Genomic DNA, 19,015 nt, shown 5'->3' with positions numbered 1-19,015 from the left:
AACTTGTGTTTTCCCCGGTCTCTCGTAGTAGCGAAAACTTATTGCGAACGCGGTAACATTCGTACGGGAGAGTTACACGAAAAATGGAATAGAGTAAGACATCAGCAATCGGCGTTACAGTGCGAGTGGGCGTTAGAATTAACAAAAAATGCCGATGTAATAATACCCGAAGAGGGATGCGGGGTTTATGAAATTGAGCGCTTCCAGCGATATCTCGCCGCAGACAATATCGCTATCGTCGTATATAATTTTAGTACTTTCGGTCGCGGTGAGAAACCGTTCTATGACGGTACAGCGATACTCGCTTCTCTCGGACGTGAATCCTCTTATTCGCTAAATATTATGTATTATGAGGATTCACGTCATTACAGCCCTATATTAAATTTAAAAGCCGCCGCGGGTTCTCGTAATTATTGCGTAGCGTGCAATGTAGGCTTTCGAAACGATAGAGGTAGCGGTCACCGATGCTCAAATAAATGCCCGCGTTGTTTTATCGTGCCGGCGTGCGATCACTCTGACGTACGAAACGTAAAATGCGGCGCGTGCAATCGGACGTTTTACGGTGCAACGTGTTTCGAGCGTCATCGTAGTGAAAAATCATATGACGGTAGATCGTCCGCCAGTGTTTGTAGTGTCACACGATTTTGCGATAAATGCGGGTGTGTAGTTAAAGCGAAAGCGAAACACGAATGCGGAGTTTCTTACTGCAGATTATGTCATTCGGCGCAACCTCGAAATCATTTATGCTATATGAGGCCTCTTCGACGCGTCGTTAATTCCTCTGCCGGACTCGTCGTCGACATCGCCTCCGGTAGTAGAAGCGACGACAACGTCAGTAGATACAGCCGTCGAGGAGGAAAAAAGCACAATTGATAATGAGGAAACGAACACATTTTCATATAAAGACAGAAAAGGATGCGTAGCATTTGTGTTTTACGATTTCGAAACGCGGCAGGACGAGACGATCGAAGGTACGACGTCAGTAAAAAAACACGTTCCGACACTCTGCGTCGCGCAACAAATTTGCGAAGCGTGCGCGCGAAACAATGACATGTCCGTGCGTTGTCGCTGGTGCGGAGTGCGAGAGTTCGTGTTTCGTAATGATCCGGTGAAATATTTTGTCGATTTCGCAACGCGAAGGACGAAATATTTCAAACAGATCATATGCATAGCGCATAATGCGAAAGCGTTCGACGCTCAATTTATTTTGAAACATATTGTGGAAAATAGCGTCAATCTCGTGCCGAAAGTTATTCTGAACGGAACTAAAATCGTCGTATTAACGGTTGGACATACAAAGTTTATCGATAACGTAAATTATATGCCGACGCGTTTATCCGAGTTGCCGAAAGCTTTCGGGCTGGAGGATACAGCGGATAAAGGCATATTTCCGCACTTATTCAATACTGTCGAAAATCAAATGTATGTTGGACCATTACCCGCCGCGCATTACTACTCTCCCGAAACCATGAAATCGAAAGAGCGCGAACGCTTTCTCGCGTGGCACACTAACATGCGGCTAAAAAACTCTGTGTTTGATTTTCAACGCGAGATAGTGCAATATTGCCGTACCGATGTTGATATACTTCGACGAGCGTGCATGGCGTTTAGAAAAATTTTTATAGATCGCGGAAATGTATGCCCGTTCGAGGAATGTACAACTATTGCTTCGACGTGTATGACAGTTTTTCGGAAAAACTTCTTACACACGAATACGATAGGTGTCATTCCAGCAGGCGGCTACAGAAAAGCGAACACGCATTCGCGTAAAGCTCTGCAGTGGTTGATATGGAAGGAGCGCGAGCTCGGTCATCCTATAAACCACGCAGGACGTGCACGTGAATATCGCACGAACGACGGCACACTCGTTGATGGTTATTATGAAAAGACATCGGAAACGGGAATAACATCTCGTCACGTGTTGCAATTCCACGGCTGCTTTTGGCATGGATGTACTTCGTGCTTTCCGATAAATCGCGATAGACCGCTTCCGTCGGCTATGGAGCGTAGAGACACGATTGACTCGCGATACGAGCGAACTCTCGCGATCTCGTGGCGACTTCGACAACGGGGGTACTTGGTGACAGAAAAGTGAGAGTGTGCTTTCGAGAAATGCGGGATAATCGCGAGATGCGCGAATTTCTTGAGAAGCATCCGTTGCTGGAAACAGCACCGCTCGATCCTCGCGACGGATTTTTCGGTGGACGTACGGGAAATATCGCGACACTTTACAAAATTTTGGGTGCGGAGAAAATACGTTACGTGGACGTATGTTCTTTGTACCCGTATGTATTGAAGACGGATGCTTTCCCTATCGGCCATCCTGTCATTTATATCGGAGATGAATGCTCCACTTTAATCGGAACGGCACCGAATTATAATTTTGACTCTGTCGAAGGCCTCGTACGTTGTACAGTACTTGCACCGCGCAATTTATTTCATCCGGTACTTCCGTATCGCTCGCACGGAAAATTGTTATTTGCCTTATGTCGCAGTTGCTGCGAAACATTTTCGCAGTCGGCGTGTACGCACGAGCGTCCTAGCGAACGCGAATTCGAGGGCACGTGGGTGTCCTGCGAATTACGCAAGGCCATCGAAAAGGGTTATCTTGTGATAAAAGTAAATGAAATTTGGCAATATGAAATTAGTCAATATAATCGCGAAACACGGCAAGGTGGATTGTTCGCCGAATATATAAACTCATTTCTACAACTTAAACAGGAAGCAAGTGGGTGGCCGAGCGAATGCGAGGACGATGACGCTAAAGAGCAATATCTGAGGGAGTACGGGGAAACCGAGGGTATTGTTCTCGATAAGCGTAACATAGCGCGAAACCCTGGTTTACGTTCGGTCGCGAAGCTTTGTTTGAATTCATTCTGGGGAAAATTTGGCCAGCGATCCAATTTGTCGAACACCGAAGTCGTTAAAACACAGCAGCATTTTATGTCATTATTAACAAATCCCGAGCACGAGATAACCGATATATTACCTGTAAACGACGAGATAATATATGTTTCGTGGCGATTGCGACAAGAGGCTGTCGTACCCTCACCGATAACCAATGTAGTAATAGCTGCATATACGACCGCGCAAGCAAGATTAAAATTATACGAATATTTAGAGCGTTTAGATCGCCGCGTGTTATATTACGATACCGATTCCTGTATTTATGTGAGCACCGGTGATCCGCATGAATATGAGCCGTGCACGGGTAATTTTTTAGGCGATATGACCAACGAGCTCGAGAGCTACAGTCGCGGTAGCTACATCGAAGAGTTCGTGTCCGGTGGCCCAAAATTTTACGCTTACATTGTGCGAACACCCGGGGGCTGTGAATATGAGACTTGTAAAGTTAAAGGAATAACCCTTAATTACGAGAATTCGCGGCACGTTAATTTTAAGAGCAAATAAAAAATTATTATTAGCGCGAGAAAAGAATCAAGAAAAAGAAAAAGAAGATGACGAAGGAGAAGAAGAAAATGAAACTACAATAAATCTACGTTTTAGAGCAATTCGACACACCGCGTTTCATGAAATTGTAACGCGGGACGAGACGAAAATATGCGCACCAGTATTGGTAAAACGTAGATTTATTAATAGCCGCTACTCAGTTCCGTACGGTTATTTATCATCGGAATAATATTCTTTTCTCGCGTTTTTTCTTCGGTCTTCCACGTCTTTCTTTCAAAGTAGGATATAAGAATTTTATACATTTTTTAGGAAAGTAATGTAAATTATTGTAATAGTTGTAGTATTTGTATATAGTATTAGTAATAATTGTAACAATAATTGTAACATTTATAAAATGTTTTGTTCCTGTAATTTTAAGTGTAATAAGCTATAAAGAAAATATATATTATGTATCACGTCTATGTAATAATATCAATTTTATTTAAAAAGTAGCATAAAGTAAAATTTTGTACTTCAAATTGTCTAATATTTTCCTTCTCTCTATCCTCCCTTTACTTCGAAATAATTTTATTCTTTTCAGCAACAAAACCTGGACATAGCGTTACTAAATACGAACTCGAACGCACGTGTTTTCTCTTAGGCCTCCTTTGTGACCTGAGCTGCCAATAATATCCGACAATGCGACGCTGAGTAAGCGATTAGTCGAAATTGTAAACGGACGCTGGCCAGTTGTATTTTTTATTTATTTTTTGTTTCTTTTGTTACCGATGGTGCTGACGATATTTGACAATACGACACTGAGTAAGCGGTCAGTCGAAATTAGTGCATGCTCATATTTTTTATCTTTTTTTCAGCGCTATACATAGTCACCGGGGCCTATCCGCTCTATCGCTACAGGTAGACGTGCGACGTGCGAAGTGTCATAAACGCCACGACGGCAGCGCTATACCTCGATTTTTTTATCGCCATATTATCGGCTTTTTTTCAGAAACCCTGTCCGCTCTCCCCCTTCCCCACCAAATACAAAAATCAACCAATCAGCGTGCTGGGCCACTATAGTTAGAGCCTATCATAGACGGTCGGAGTGTCATAAACCCCCACGCCGGCTTCGCTATACCTCGATTTTTATCGCCATTTTGTCGGCTTTTTCCAAAACCCTCCCTACTCACCCACCAACTTTCCAAAAAAAATCAGCCAATCAGAATGCTGGGCCACTATGGAGAGAGCCTATCAGAACCCTGGGTCTAATGACTCCATTAAACAAATAGACCAATCAGCGATCGAAAAGCCCTGTCTAGCCACGCCCCTCTGGCGCCAGTGGCCGAGTGGTCGGGGTTTGTTTTGACTCGCTATAGTGGCCCATATACTACTTATATTACCCGTAAATGACGAGGTATATTTTGTCTCGACTGCGAGAAGAGGCAATCATACCATTGCCTCTTACTAACGTAATAATAATAACAGCTTACACGACGGTACTGGCACGATTAAAATTTAACGAATATTTGGAGAAATTAAACAGGCGCATATTATATTATGATATCAATTCGTGTATTTATGTAAGTACCGGTGATTCACACAAATACGAACCACGCATGGGTAATTTCTTAGGTAATATGACGAATGAGCTAGAGAGTTACGTGTGTGATAACTATATAAGAATTGTTTGTGTCTGGCGATCCGAAATTTACGCGTCCATAGTTAAAAACAAGTGTGCAAATTGGAAACTTGCACATGGCTTCCTCACCATTCTACTTCGCTCATTAATCTTTCTCTATGAGCAAGCTAGTTTTTCAATTTTGGCTTCCTCATAGAGGAAGCTTAATAAGCGAAATAGAATGGTGAGGAAGCAATGTGCAAGTTTCCAATTTGCACACTTGTTTCATATAAAATAACATTTTTTGTCACGTATATATATGTGTGTACGTATGTATGTATGTATGTATGTACTTCCTTTTGTATGTTCCTTTCGTATGTTTCTTTCGTAAAATTTTCATTTTTTGAAAAATTTAAAATTTCATAAAAAATAAATCCCTTTACCGATTTTCGTCAAATTCAATACCAACCAACCTTTAATGATAATCTATTCATGTAAAAAAATTTAAACCAATATCTCAAAATTTACGGAAATTAGAGCAATCACGCCCTTTTTTAAAAAATTTAAAATTTTATAGAAAAAGAACCACTTAGCCGATTCAAGCCAAATTCAATACCAACCAACCTTTAATGATAATCTATTTGTATAAAAAAATTTAACCCGATATCTCAAAATTTACGGAAGTTAGAGAAATCACGCCATTTAAAAAAAAAATTAAAATTGGATTAAAATCTAAAACACTTTATGAATTTTTCTAAAAATTACAGTAAATAAAAGTGTTGTACTACTTTACTTATGTGCAAAATTAAAGCGCTGTAGCTCAAGCAGTTCTTGAGTTATGGACGTTTGAAAAATCCGTAGATGGATACATACATACATACATACAGATATTTTGTAAAAATGTGATTTTTTGATGTTTGGAACATTCTAAACACATTGGCATAGAAATCCGAAAAAAAAAATTTTTCACGAAAACAAAGCTTCCTCTATGAGGAAGCAAAAATGTAAATTTACCTAGCTATAAGAAAAATGTAAATAAAAAATGTAAAATAAAGATTGTAGCGACGCATATGCGCTACGCCCGCTCGCCAACTCTTAACTTTCACTTTTCCATTCTTTTTACCCTTCTGCCGTTTTTAGTTTATTTATTAATAACACATGGCTATTGCAGGCTGTTGCAAACATGTAAAATAAAGGCATATATTTTCCATCCTTTTGCCTATCATAAATCCGAGATTTTCACCGGTACGCGCTGCTGCGCGGGTTCGACACACATGGCCGAGGCGCATTGTCTTCGGCATGTGTCGCCCAGAACCCTTCCGATTGCCCTTTCGTAGCAATAGAGAGAGCCCGGTGAGACCTCGTGTTTTACTCCAAAATTGTCAAAATTTATTGTCAATGATATCTCTACGCAAGGGTCGGAAGAAGCGACAAAATAAAAATTCAGTTCTATCTCAGCGCTCGACGCGGACGCATACTCTCCGGCTCTCACATAGTTATCAATAAACCAAGTTGTTGTTTTACACGGAGTTGTTCTACCACATACATCACCCCTAGCGACGGTACCCACAAGATCATTTATAATTTTATTAGTGTATTTTTAAGCAATGTATCTTTTATTGAAATATAAAATAAAATTTTTTATTAATAAAAAATAAATTGTTTTATCATAGATTATTTCCTTTTCTTCGAGAATCATTTTTTCAATAAAAAAATTATTTCCCTTAAAAAATATTTTATTAATTTTGGTAAAAGATCAAGGAAAAAATATTCTTTTTACTATTATATCTAATAATAAAGAAATTTGTAATCGATGAGCTTTGACAAGACAAATTGCTCAATATAGTTTATCAAGACTCCCTGAAATCGACAAGATTAATGGGATCCAGAACAATAGTATTTTAAAAATATTTTTATTTTAAGATTGTTGTATTGCACGCTTGTTAGGTCTCAGCTGGAATATGCTTCGATTGTCTGGGATCCATATATCAGAAGAATTGTTGCATTCTAATTGAAAAAGTTCAGCATCGATTTCTCCGCAGGATGAGTTTTCTTACGGATAAGCCAATGCGTTTCTCCGATCATACGTATGATGTGATTTTAAAGAAGCTTAATTTAAGCACATTAGAAAATAGAAGAGTTTTTTTAGATTTACTGTTTTTATATAAATTGATCAGCGGCCATATCTGTTGTTCGGAATTATTGGCACAAGTAAATTTGCGTATCCCAGCTAGGCCTCTCAGAATCAGAATTTTCTATGAAGAATTTCATCGTACCTCATTTGGTAAATTTAAACCGTTAAACAGACTTAGCATATTGGCGAATAAATTTTCAGATCGTATCGATTTCTTTCACTGTTCGCTCTACACTTTCAAACGATCTCTATCGAACTGCTTTCACTGATTTTTCACGTATTTTTGTTCTGATTTTAGTACTTATATTGCGTTGTCTCTTATTATAATTATATCTTTTACTGATGTTAATACATAGAATTTTCAATTTTTTGTTTGTTTGTATTAGAGGGATGAGTCCCGTTAAATAAATAAATAAATAAATAAATAAATAAATAGTGTTCAGTAATTTAGACAGAAGTCCAAGATAAAGCGAACAATTTTGCTGAGAATTCTAAGATCAAGATTTGGTATACTGGTAAATGATCGAAACTACAATTTTAAGAAAAAGAGAAAACCGTGTTACGGCGTTATATTATGTTTCCGCGCCGTGATGTTATACTACTCGTTGTAGTAGAAACATAGATCATTTTCAAGATGTCGTGCGTGTATCTTGATTAATAAGGAAAAAGACAGAATTTAAATCAGATGTCGAGCCATTTGGATGCGTTATTGACAATTCCTTTTTTTAGATTGTTTCTTGTGTTTTTATTCTAATTATATAATAAAGTTTCTGTGTTTCTTAAAAGAGTGTTTCTCATACTAGGAGTACTAGGATACTTCCGCGCGCGTTTGATATGTTAAGTATATTAATTAGCGTAACAATATTATTATATGCATGATCTGTGCACTGAAAAATAGGAGTGTTGAGAATTGATTTTGAAATTAAATATATTTTCATGTTTTAGACAACAAAAAATATATAGTTGGGGCAAACGTAAATATACACGAATATCATCTTGTTAGTCTCATTCCAGCCACAAGCGGATACATATTTGATCAAAATATAATAAAGTTCTTTCATATACTCAATTGCAACTCTTTCTTTTCAACTTCTTTCACATTCCCTGCACGCTCTCCGACAATATTACGATATGAATTCGTGTATTTACGTGAGCATTGATAAATAAAACGAGTATGAACTGTGTACGGAAAATTTGTTGAACGACATGACGGATAAACTCGAGAACTATGTATGCGGCAATTATATTATTTTATTAAATTATATTATGTCACATTATATTATAATATAATATAATATATTATATTAAGATATAATACTAATAATATATCACTTAATAATATAATATAATATATTATATTATTAAGTGAAAAGTAAGAATAAAAAAATGAAAAGAACGAAGAAAAGGAATGAAACTTCCATTAATAAACCTGCATTTTAGACCAATTCGTCGCACTGTATTTTATGAAATCGTAACACAAAACGAAACCGAAGTATACGCATCTGTATTACTAAAATGCAGATTTATTAATGATCGCTACTCTTTATCTTATGATTACACAGAAATTGAAACAATATTCTTCTCTTCATTTTCCTATTTCTTCATTTCTCTTTCTTACATATTTTAAATTAGAAATTCGCATATTTTTCGACTAAGTATGAAATAGTTATAAAAAAATGTAAATAAAACTAAAATAATAGTATATGTATGTATATGTAAAAATATAAGATCTAATATTATATAACATTAGAAATAATAATAATATTATAAAATAGAATTTAAAAATTTTGAATTTATACTAATAACATAGAATAAATGTTTTTAATATATAAAATATAAATATATTTGAATATAAGTAAAGATAGAATATTTTTATTGTAATCTTAAACGTAATATATTATACAAATAAAAATATTTAACATATTATATTTACATATACAATACTTTTAACATAATCAGTAATAATAAATGTACAATTTTTTGTCTTTAAATTTTCTAATATTTTCTTTTATACACCTTTTCCCTTTTTATACAACAAAATAGTCTTGTTCTTTTTTTATGATTTAAAAAGCTACCACAATTTACGATAACACATATCGTTTTATTTCATTCTATAATAGAAATAAAATCCAAAAAATATAAACTTTTCTTATCATCACATGAGCTGTCAAAATGCGTACAATTACAAAACGAGTCATTCTATCGCAAACAATGAAATTATTTAACGCAATTATTCTCTTAAAATGGCTAGCGCCGGTGGTAATTCACGCGAAAATTTTCATCTAATATACCTGCTTACAACTAGATCGGGATTGCGACATGCCGTTGGCCGAGATGGATGCAAGACGCGTTCGAGATCTGCACTGCCTTCCGCAACAATCCTCTTGAATTACACAGCTTCATGAACACGTCGGAACAAGCTTTCGTCGCCGTGCTCTATTTTATACGAACGGAGGATGAAGAAGAAGAAATTCGCATCTTGCTGGTAGGCGCAGGGTCGTTCCAATCAAACATGTCTTTACCACGGATTGGAATTTTACACAACGGCATTGCTGGCAACTCTCCTATCGTATATACAATTATTACTAGATCTGGCAAACGCTTCCGTGCATCTATGATCCGATTCCATCATTTCTTTCATTTGGATTCGATGTTATGGTGGAAAACATATGTGGCGAACAATAAAGAGTAATAAAAATCCAAAAATCCATACTGGAAGCGAGATGACATCATGTTTTTAGGTAGGATAACTCTGCTGATTGTACTTCGCAAGATTTTTCTCCTTAATGAACAATTATTACTGGTAGAGAAGACCGTCGTGATTAGAAACGACTGTCTGATCTTGACCCGCTACTCTGGCGCTGGCGATTCCTTTAGATCAGCGCATGAGTTCTCCAATAACATTACAGCGTTGCAACAACAAGCCGTCTATGCTTATCAAGTATTCTTTTGTTTATATTTTATTGCGCATCACAGCATGGTCAATGACACCGCTGTAATTTCAATCACTATTGCAGCAGCAGACCAAAACACTGTCGATGAGTTGAAGAAAGCATTGGATGTCTGAATCCGTATTGTTCAAACTTGAGGATACTAAAGTGAGCTTGTCGCAATGGCGAAGAATCCAGCCTTGCCAATACAAAATGTTTTTTCGTTTAAATCTATTCCAAAATCGGAAGGGAATTCTTCATATCGACAACAGGATCAAGCTCCTTGTATATAACGAAAAATATTCCGTTATACTTTCGCTGGAATCATGTTTGACGACCTTGTGTATCGAAACGTGTCACAAGTGAACGCTGTATGGAGGCATTCAACTGAACCTCAGATTGTGACAACGCTGGATATCACAGAGGCAAGTAGCCGTTAAGCGAGTCATTCACCAGTGTCTACACTGCCTGTGATGGCAGGCGGTTTCAACGCAGCAGTTGATGGATGATCTTCTTCACTCTTGAGTGACAACTGCGAAATTCTTCCTTCACGAACTATGGGAAGGTGATTAACCAAAGAATCACAACAGGAGCCACAAGAGCTGCAAGATCATTGCGTCTTCGTATGCCTGAGTACCAAAGCCGTGTCTTGAGGTTGTTTCAGATAACACGGCCGACGCCTTCGTGGCCGTATAAAAACAGTCTATATCCCACAGAGATATGTGCCAAACAATTTACAGCGATGCACAAGTTTTGTTGGTGCAGATGAACAGCTATAAGCCTTCTTTACTGCCGTTAGTCAGTAAGCATGCTACATCGCCGTCGAACACAACTAGTGGTATTTCAACCCGACGACGACACATTTCTGTGGGCTATGGAAAGCATTAAGACCAAGATACACCTCGACGAGTGCTGGGTCATTCTCATCTTTGAGATGTCTAAGCTCCTCGCTCAAATTAAAGCGTGCCTAAATTCAAGACCGCTTCAAGCTGTTTGAGAATTCGGACGATACAATCACCTGACGCTTGGTCATTTCTTAATTTGCACTGAATGCCATATCCAAACCATTGCAACTTGAGAGGACAAACAATCGCTTGATTCATTGGAAATTGCTGCAACGTCTCCGAGATTACTTCTGTGAACGTTGGTCTGCGGAATATCTTCGTATGCTGAACTACTGGTTTAAATGGTGGAAGAGTGATTTTATCATCAAGGTAAGATCTCTGTATTTTTCGACAGGAATTGTCTTCATTAACCAAATGGCCTCTAGCAAGTTTACATCCTAGAGAGAACAACCTCGTGCATATTGTGGCCATACGTACGGCAGAACTCATGAGACTGGTAAACTTCATCTTTTTTGCTGATCCAGACGAGCACTCAACCAAAAACAGCGTATTTGAATGAGTTACGCGTTCTAATGTCTTCTTCGTTCTAATATATCACTTGTTACGAATATATACGTCTTTATTAAAATTGAACGCACTTAGATTTACAATATATCTTAATACTTATACAATTTCGTCAATAGTAATTGATTGCACAATCAATATACGTTATAATCACCGTCAATAACAGACTTTACTTAACATTTAATAACGGACTTTACTTAACCTAACCTAACCTAACCTAACTTAAGACTGGGACAATTGTCAATTTGTTATCTGACAGCATAGTTAATCGTGAACGTCGTCCGCAATTCGTTGGCAATTCGTGCCAACTGAAGCGACCGAATTGCTCGAGTTAAAAAGAAAATTACTATGAAGATGATTACATACTAGGTAAAATGTTCTAAAATAATCACACGTAAATCTTGAATTGCTAGGTGGTTATTCTACGCATTACGCGACGGTGTCGAACACCACTCGAGATGCCCTCACGATCGGAAATCTTGAACGCGCACGTCGGATATCTTCATATCCGCGTCGTAGGTTGCGATCGCAAGAAAACATAAATCGCCCAGATTGCACAAAAGTTACTCGAGATCCGCATAAGACACTCGCGCTTTATTTGTCACACTTACTTAACGACACGCCAGTAATCGTGGATGCAGGTACAATTTTGATGACCGCAACTAGAACTAGAACAATAATTCGGTGGCTAAGATAAAGCGGCCGAATAAAAGAAGAGTCGCATGAAGCTTGATCTATCGATTTATCAAAACAAAGCGAGGCACTTCCATATGTCGAATTGTTCGAACAAGAGTATTTCGCGTGATAATCATTTTTTGGTGCAGAACGCTATAAAAACAAACCAAGAAACTCAGAATGGAAGAGAAAAATTAATCAGTCACGAGGTATTTGCGATCAAAAGGAAGTAATTAACGCACATGGAGCACGCTGATTAATCGGCGAATCCATGAAGTTGCACGGTATACTGTGATCGTGAATTCTGCGTATGTTTAACGTTGCGTAAGAATATATCCACACAAACTATGCAAGTTTGTATAAACATATACATATACATAAGAAAATTGATTGGTCCATAAACGTATAAGAAGATAAACCAATCGAATTTTTTATACATACGCTTATACACCTATGCAAGTTTGTGTGGATATACTCTAATGCTTGAATTTTTGGATTACACGTGTGTCTTTGATCCTTTAGAATTGCATAAGAATCAGAGAGAGAGAGACTTCTCTCTCTCTCTCTCTCTCTCTCTCTCTCCCCCTCCCCCGCCCCTCCCCCTCTCTCCCCCTCTCTCTCCCTCTCTCTCTCTCTCCCTCCCTCCCTCCCTCCCTCCCTCTCTCCCTCCCTCTCTCCCTCCCTCTCTCTCCCTCCCTCTCTCTCTCTCTCTCTCTCTCTCTCTCTCTCTCTCTCTCTCTCTCTCTCTCTCTCCCCCTCTCTCCCTCTCTCTTTCTCTCTCTCTCTCTATCTATCTATAATCGATGCTACTCCATGATTCACTGAAGTACCAAGATCCTCGATGCACGTGTCGAATTAATCGATTAATTGTCTCTCTCTTGATCGAACAACTCGGTCTCACAATTAATGCTCTTTTTAATAGTGTCAAATATTTAACAAAATAAAATTAAAATTTTCCGTCTTACATAGATTACGAAATCTTACAGTTATTAAAACTTACACACACACACACACACACACACACACACACACACACACACACACACACACACACACACACACACACACACACACACACACACACACACACACACACACACACACAGTTAAACGTAAAAAGTTATACGTAATATGTAAAAATGCAAATAAATAACTTATATTTATACTAATTTACAATAACATTTATAAAATATTATATTGTAGAATTTTACTTTGATTTAAACTTTACTGAGGCATATCTTTAATATTTAAAAAATTAAATCTTTTAATATTTAAAAAATATACGACGCACGTGCGTATTTCTACACACACGATATTGATATTACATCGTTAGCTTTCTCATAAACTCGTAAAACTTAAATTAATCATTTTGCGAAATAAACGTATACTGGAAACATCCTTTGACGTATACAATTACGAGATGCGAAAAAACGATTTTCGTTCAAACTTTTCTTCGACATTTATCCATCATATCCAATGTTCAATTCAAGAGATTTTTATTTTATTACAACAGCACAATTTATTATAGTAACAAGATGCATATCAATGCTTGCAATGTGATACGAGTGAAAAGAAGAAGAAAAAAAGAAGTAGGCGCGAAAGAGTTGCTATGATGATAATATTTTATTAAAAATGAAGAAATATATAATCGATTTTCGCGAGGAGTTACCTAACCGTGTGGTCTGGAAGATTATTCTAGCGACACGCTTTCCCCGAAATTAGTAATAATTGATCGATAAACGATCTTATATCGGGAATCGTCATCGTGCAACGCTATCATAGACTTGTTAATCAAAGAAAGTTATCATAAGAATCTCAGCGTTATACTCTTTCATCAGGATCGCAGACAATGCGAAATATCTCTCAACGCGAGTAGTACATAATAGATTATAGTAGATTTTTTTTAAATTTGCGCGATCACGCTCAAGTTCGCCATTTCACGCGCCAAGTATATGATTTAAAATTTTTAGCACAACTATGGTGCCATCTTACTGATATTTATTGCTTGATCTGAAAAAATTGATTCCAGACTAATATCGATTTAGCACATACATCTTTCCCGACGATATGCAGCCATTATGCTTAAATTCCACATTTAAAAAGATAGTACTTGTACACGTATCTTGTCAGTCGCGCAATTTTGACATAATGTTAACGAGAAGAGACGATAACAAAGACACATCTACACTGTTGAAGAATTCATTATAGCAGCGCGATAAAGATCGCAAGGTGTTCCATTGGTGAAAAAACGCGTGTCTTTAAAAAATGCTATGTTATCTCAAATAAAATCAAAAGATGTCATTCTTACGTACCACCGATAATAAACTCATAAAGTATTTAAGAATGCATTTTTAACACTTTCAAGGATAACGTACCACTCGAGTGTAACTATAGGAAACGTTATTTAATCTCCATGAATCCTTTCCTCTTCATCCTTCTGCAAAGGATTACGATACCTCTAGATCTCCATCTTCTGTTCCATCAACCATAACGCTTGGCGACTCATTTATTTCTTTCCTCGTACTTCTCGATAACCAAGGGGAATTTCTTCATAATATCGAAATTATCGGCGACGAATCCTCTAGGGATAAATCAGGATCAGTCAGCAAACAGAATTAACTTATGAGCAGTATAAAAAATGGATAATTAACCAATTCCCTGGAATCAGAGATATACCCGAGGGTATATTTACAATAGGCCCAGGCCCTGTAGATCACAAGGCTCTGCAGATCTCTAATAAATAGTCATCCTGATGACGTGATCCCACGGTACTGTTACGTCCTATCACTCCGCGATTCTTTTCTTTTCCACGATTAGAGCAAAGTTTGTTGTTAGAAAAATAAAAGAAAGTAAAGAGGAAATAATAAACGGAGCGGCATATACAAACAAAAACATGCCAAGCGAAACGGCACTGCCGCATCTACAATTAAAACGACTATTGCCAGTCAACGAATATCCGGTCTTAGATATAAAAAAAATGAAAAAGGGCAAGCTATTTACGCTGAAGTTCAGCGAGAACACAACGCCAGTTTCCTTCCCCTCTTTTTTCCCATAAAAAACCTCGAATTATTCCCTGCAGCTCAAGGAATAATAATAATGAAAAAGAGGGAAATTTGTTTTTTTTTCTCTTTCTTTTTTTCTCTTCTCTTTTTTGCTCTGCATCTTTAAGCTAATACTGAAGACACAAATTCTACGCTAAAACAATTTCACATTTTTTGTGTAGAAAAATAGAAATAGATTAAAAGCGATTAACACTGAAGGGCTAACAAGATCGCGATTAAAAGTAACCATATATAATCAGAGTAATCTCATTTCTATTATTCTGGGTACAGTTAACAAATAGCGAGAAAAGCCTACAGGATTTACAAACAAAATTGGACTTCCGAATGGCCAGAAGGACGAAATACTTGCATATATAGCCTGATGATGTGAAGGAAGAAGAAGAGATAAGGAAGGAATTTGTGGAGGAGAGGTTGGGTCAAAAAATTCAATAAGGGAATGAAGATGGTTAAAATATGCCTTGGAAATTTTGGTTGCACAATCTGACACCCAACAAGTGACATATTTTATCTAGAGGATCGGTTCCACGAATTGCCATGGCAAAATATTGCCTGTGACCTAGCCTATACGGGCTCAGGACGAACCAACATATGGCCCGAAAGAACTAAGCAAACTCCTTGCTGAAGACCGAGAAGAATGAATTAACATACTTCATCCTTTTAGAAGAGGCGTTACTTTAGTCAAACTTCTAACACAAGGAGAGAACTATGAACAATCGTACATTCTGCGCGACATATTGGTGCAACTTGAACGCAATTAAGTACGAAAGTAACAATGGATATATTTCCAGCGGTATGAAGGGGAAGAGAAGAAGAAAAATCCTTTTTAGTTACTAATATCATATTGAGCCCAGGATAATATAAACCACTTGAGAAAATATTATATATCATAGTGTTATGTCCTATAGGGTTCTTTTCTTTCGCTAGACATAAAGCGAAATTCACAGATAGACCTATGCTCTGACAGACAAAGCATATACCCAAAAATAGTCCGATTATAAAAGTAAAGAATATATACGAAACTCGAGAAATAAATATCGATCCATAAATTTTACGTCTGTAACTCGTTATGCTCTAAGAATCTTAACTATAGTTGACAGTTCTTTAAACAAAATCTATACTCAACAAAATAATAAAATTTTAGAATTTGTTGTAATTGAATACAATTGATATTTTATTACCCCTTCGAGTTTATTCAATAGTACCATTTTTTGAGCTCGAGCCCAGACAAGTGCAAATTCCGCGTTCATTTTTCCGTCATATCATTTAGTGGAAATATACTTTGGGACAGACTTAAATTTCGGTAATTGATTATAGAATCCTTGAATACATTCGTGACGACAAACGCTCGATGAGGCGTCTCCTTTGACTTTAAAATTATTAGTATTGGTCGAGGCTTTTGTTTAAAGCCTTAAGTTTCAACCAATAAAGAATTTGTTGTAATTGAATACAGTTGATATTTTATTATCCTCTCGAGTTTATTCAATAGTACCACATGATTCAGTGTGACATCCCTCGAGCAGGCAGACTTTATTCAAAATTTTGGGCGCATATTCAATTTCACTTGCAATCTTATTCAAAAATTTCGGATTCACGCTCAATCTCGAATAGACTTAGATCTATCAGATTGCGACATTAGCCATTCGTGTGGTGTGTAAGAAGATAGTTCAAAGCGAGACACAATAGTGCACAATAGTAAGCTTCTTAACAAAATTATAAATATATAAATATATGTATATATTATATTTTTATTAGATATATACATACACTACGCAAAACAATTAGGGAAGCGCTTTAAAACCTGCAAAATTTGATGATTTTTAAGAAGCCATATCTCAACTTAGGGAGATCGTAGGACAATATTTCTGGGTGCATTTTAATGGGTGAAGCCTCGATTTTAAAGTAGGTAAGATTGCATTATTCGTCTCATCAAACAGTTTTTCTTGTGAAGCCCAAAATCAGCTCGTGAAAAAATTCTAGGAATTTCATGATTTTGTAGCCGTCCATGGAAAAAGCAGAGATGGAACCATAAATGCCATCACATTGGTTTTGAAGTGGGAAACCCCCCCTTTAAAATGTCGCAAGAAACATTGTTCTACCATTTCTAGAAGCCGAGCTATCGGGTTTTATAGTCATTCCTGTATTTTGCAAGATTTTTAGTAGTACCACCGGCATTCACGTTATCCGATGTACATCACGAGGAAGTTGCTCTGTCGGATTTTGCACATCATGTGCATGATGTATGTGTGCGTCAATGTTAAGTGTGATGCGTGCATATGTGTGACTTGCATGAAATCGAATGTTTCTTGTTTTTCAACATATGTAGATCAGTTAGTGTTAAATGCCTGAATGAGAGTTATTTGTGTGTTGTGTGTGTGTGTGTGTGTGTGTGTGTGTGTACACGCACCGGGAGGAATGGTGTCCGGCGTTAGATGTGTACGAATACGTGTACGACAGCCGAAAGTCATACGCACACATACGTAACGCGACACGTATGTCGGCCATTCCTGCCGGTGCGTGTACACAGAAATAACTCACATTCGGGCATTTAACACTGACTAATCTACATATGTTAGAAAACAAGAAACAATCGATTTCACGCAAGTCACTCATATACACGCATCACACTTAACATTAACGTACACACATGATGTACAAAATCCGACCGAGCAATTTCCTCATGATGTACATACATCGGATAACGTGAATGCCGGTGGCATTATTAAAAATCTTGCTAATTACTGGGGTGATTATGAGACCCAATAACTCAGCTCCTAGATACGATAGAGCAATGTTTCTTGCGACATTTTAAAAGGAAGGTTTCCCACTTCATAGCCAATGTAGTAGCATTTATGATTCTATCCCTGCTTTTTCCATGGACGACTACAAAGTCATGAAATTTCCAGAATTTTTTCACGATCTGATTTTGGGCCTCACAAGAAAAACAGTTCGATGAGACGAATAATGCAACCTTATCTACTTTAAAGTAGAGGCTTCACCCATTGAAATGCGCCCAGAAACATTGTCCTACGATCTCCCTAAGCTGAGATATGGCTTCTTAAAAATCATCAAATTTTGCAGGTTTTAAAGCGCTCCTCTAATTGTTTTGCGTATTGTATATACAGGGTGTCTCATTTTAACATACACAACCAAATATCTCGAAAACTAAGCTTTATCGAAAAAAAAAATGTTTCAAAGAAAGTTATCGGATTACAATGGGGACATCTTGTCGTAAACATAATCTTCTTCCAGGTGAAAGCATTTTTGAGATTTCGAAGTCATCATTATTATAAATCAATTCCCCATAATATTTGGCATAAAAAATTGTTAGAGTCGAATAGTCGAAAACTGAATGATTTACGGGATATTTTATACATTATTCTGAGACATTTTGTCAGAAAAATATAAAATATCTCATGATATGTTTATTTTTCCATAATATTAAATTATTAATTTTCTTCATAGAATAATGAGATAAATTAATTAGTGTAAGAAAAACGTACTCTTCTGATTTTAAAAATTGTGCAATATGCAACTGGATACAGTGACCGGCAAAAATATAAAGCCACCTCATCTATAAGACTGGTTTGCTTCATAAAGATAGAAAAAAATGTTATAGGTTTTTTATAACTGAAATTGAAAATTTATTTATTAATTAAATGTTTTTAATTAAAAAAAGGAATCATTTTTTATTACTATATTTATTTCTAAACAATCGTATATTTAAGAATGACAAAATAAAGAATCTCTGGATTCATAACATTTGAAAAATTTAATTGAAAGTATACCGAAAGGACTTC

The 19,015-nt window shown here is 36.9% G+C and overlaps 1 protein-coding gene across 1 annotated transcript; it reads left to right on the top strand.

Annotated features, from left to right (window-relative positions):
* Positions 1-2,112: 2,112 nt before the first annotated feature.
* On the top strand, positions 2,113-3,411 carry LOC145939288 (uncharacterized). The gene has a single exon (XM_083043523.1). The coding sequence runs from the start codon at positions 2,113-2,115 to the stop codon at positions 3,409-3,411; it is 1,299 nt and encodes a 432-aa protein (XP_082899649.1).
* Positions 3,412-19,015: the final 15,604 nt, after the last annotated feature.

Source organism: Prenolepis imparis, unplaced genomic scaffold, assembly GCF_030444845.1.
Source record: "Prenolepis imparis isolate NDT839.2.m4 unplaced genomic scaffold, iyPreImpa1.0 SCAF_8, whole genome shotgun sequence".
In the NCBI taxonomy this organism is placed as follows: domain Eukaryota; kingdom Metazoa; phylum Arthropoda; class Insecta; order Hymenoptera; family Formicidae; genus Prenolepis; species Prenolepis imparis.
This window is presented reverse-complemented; position numbering and strand designations above follow the sequence as displayed.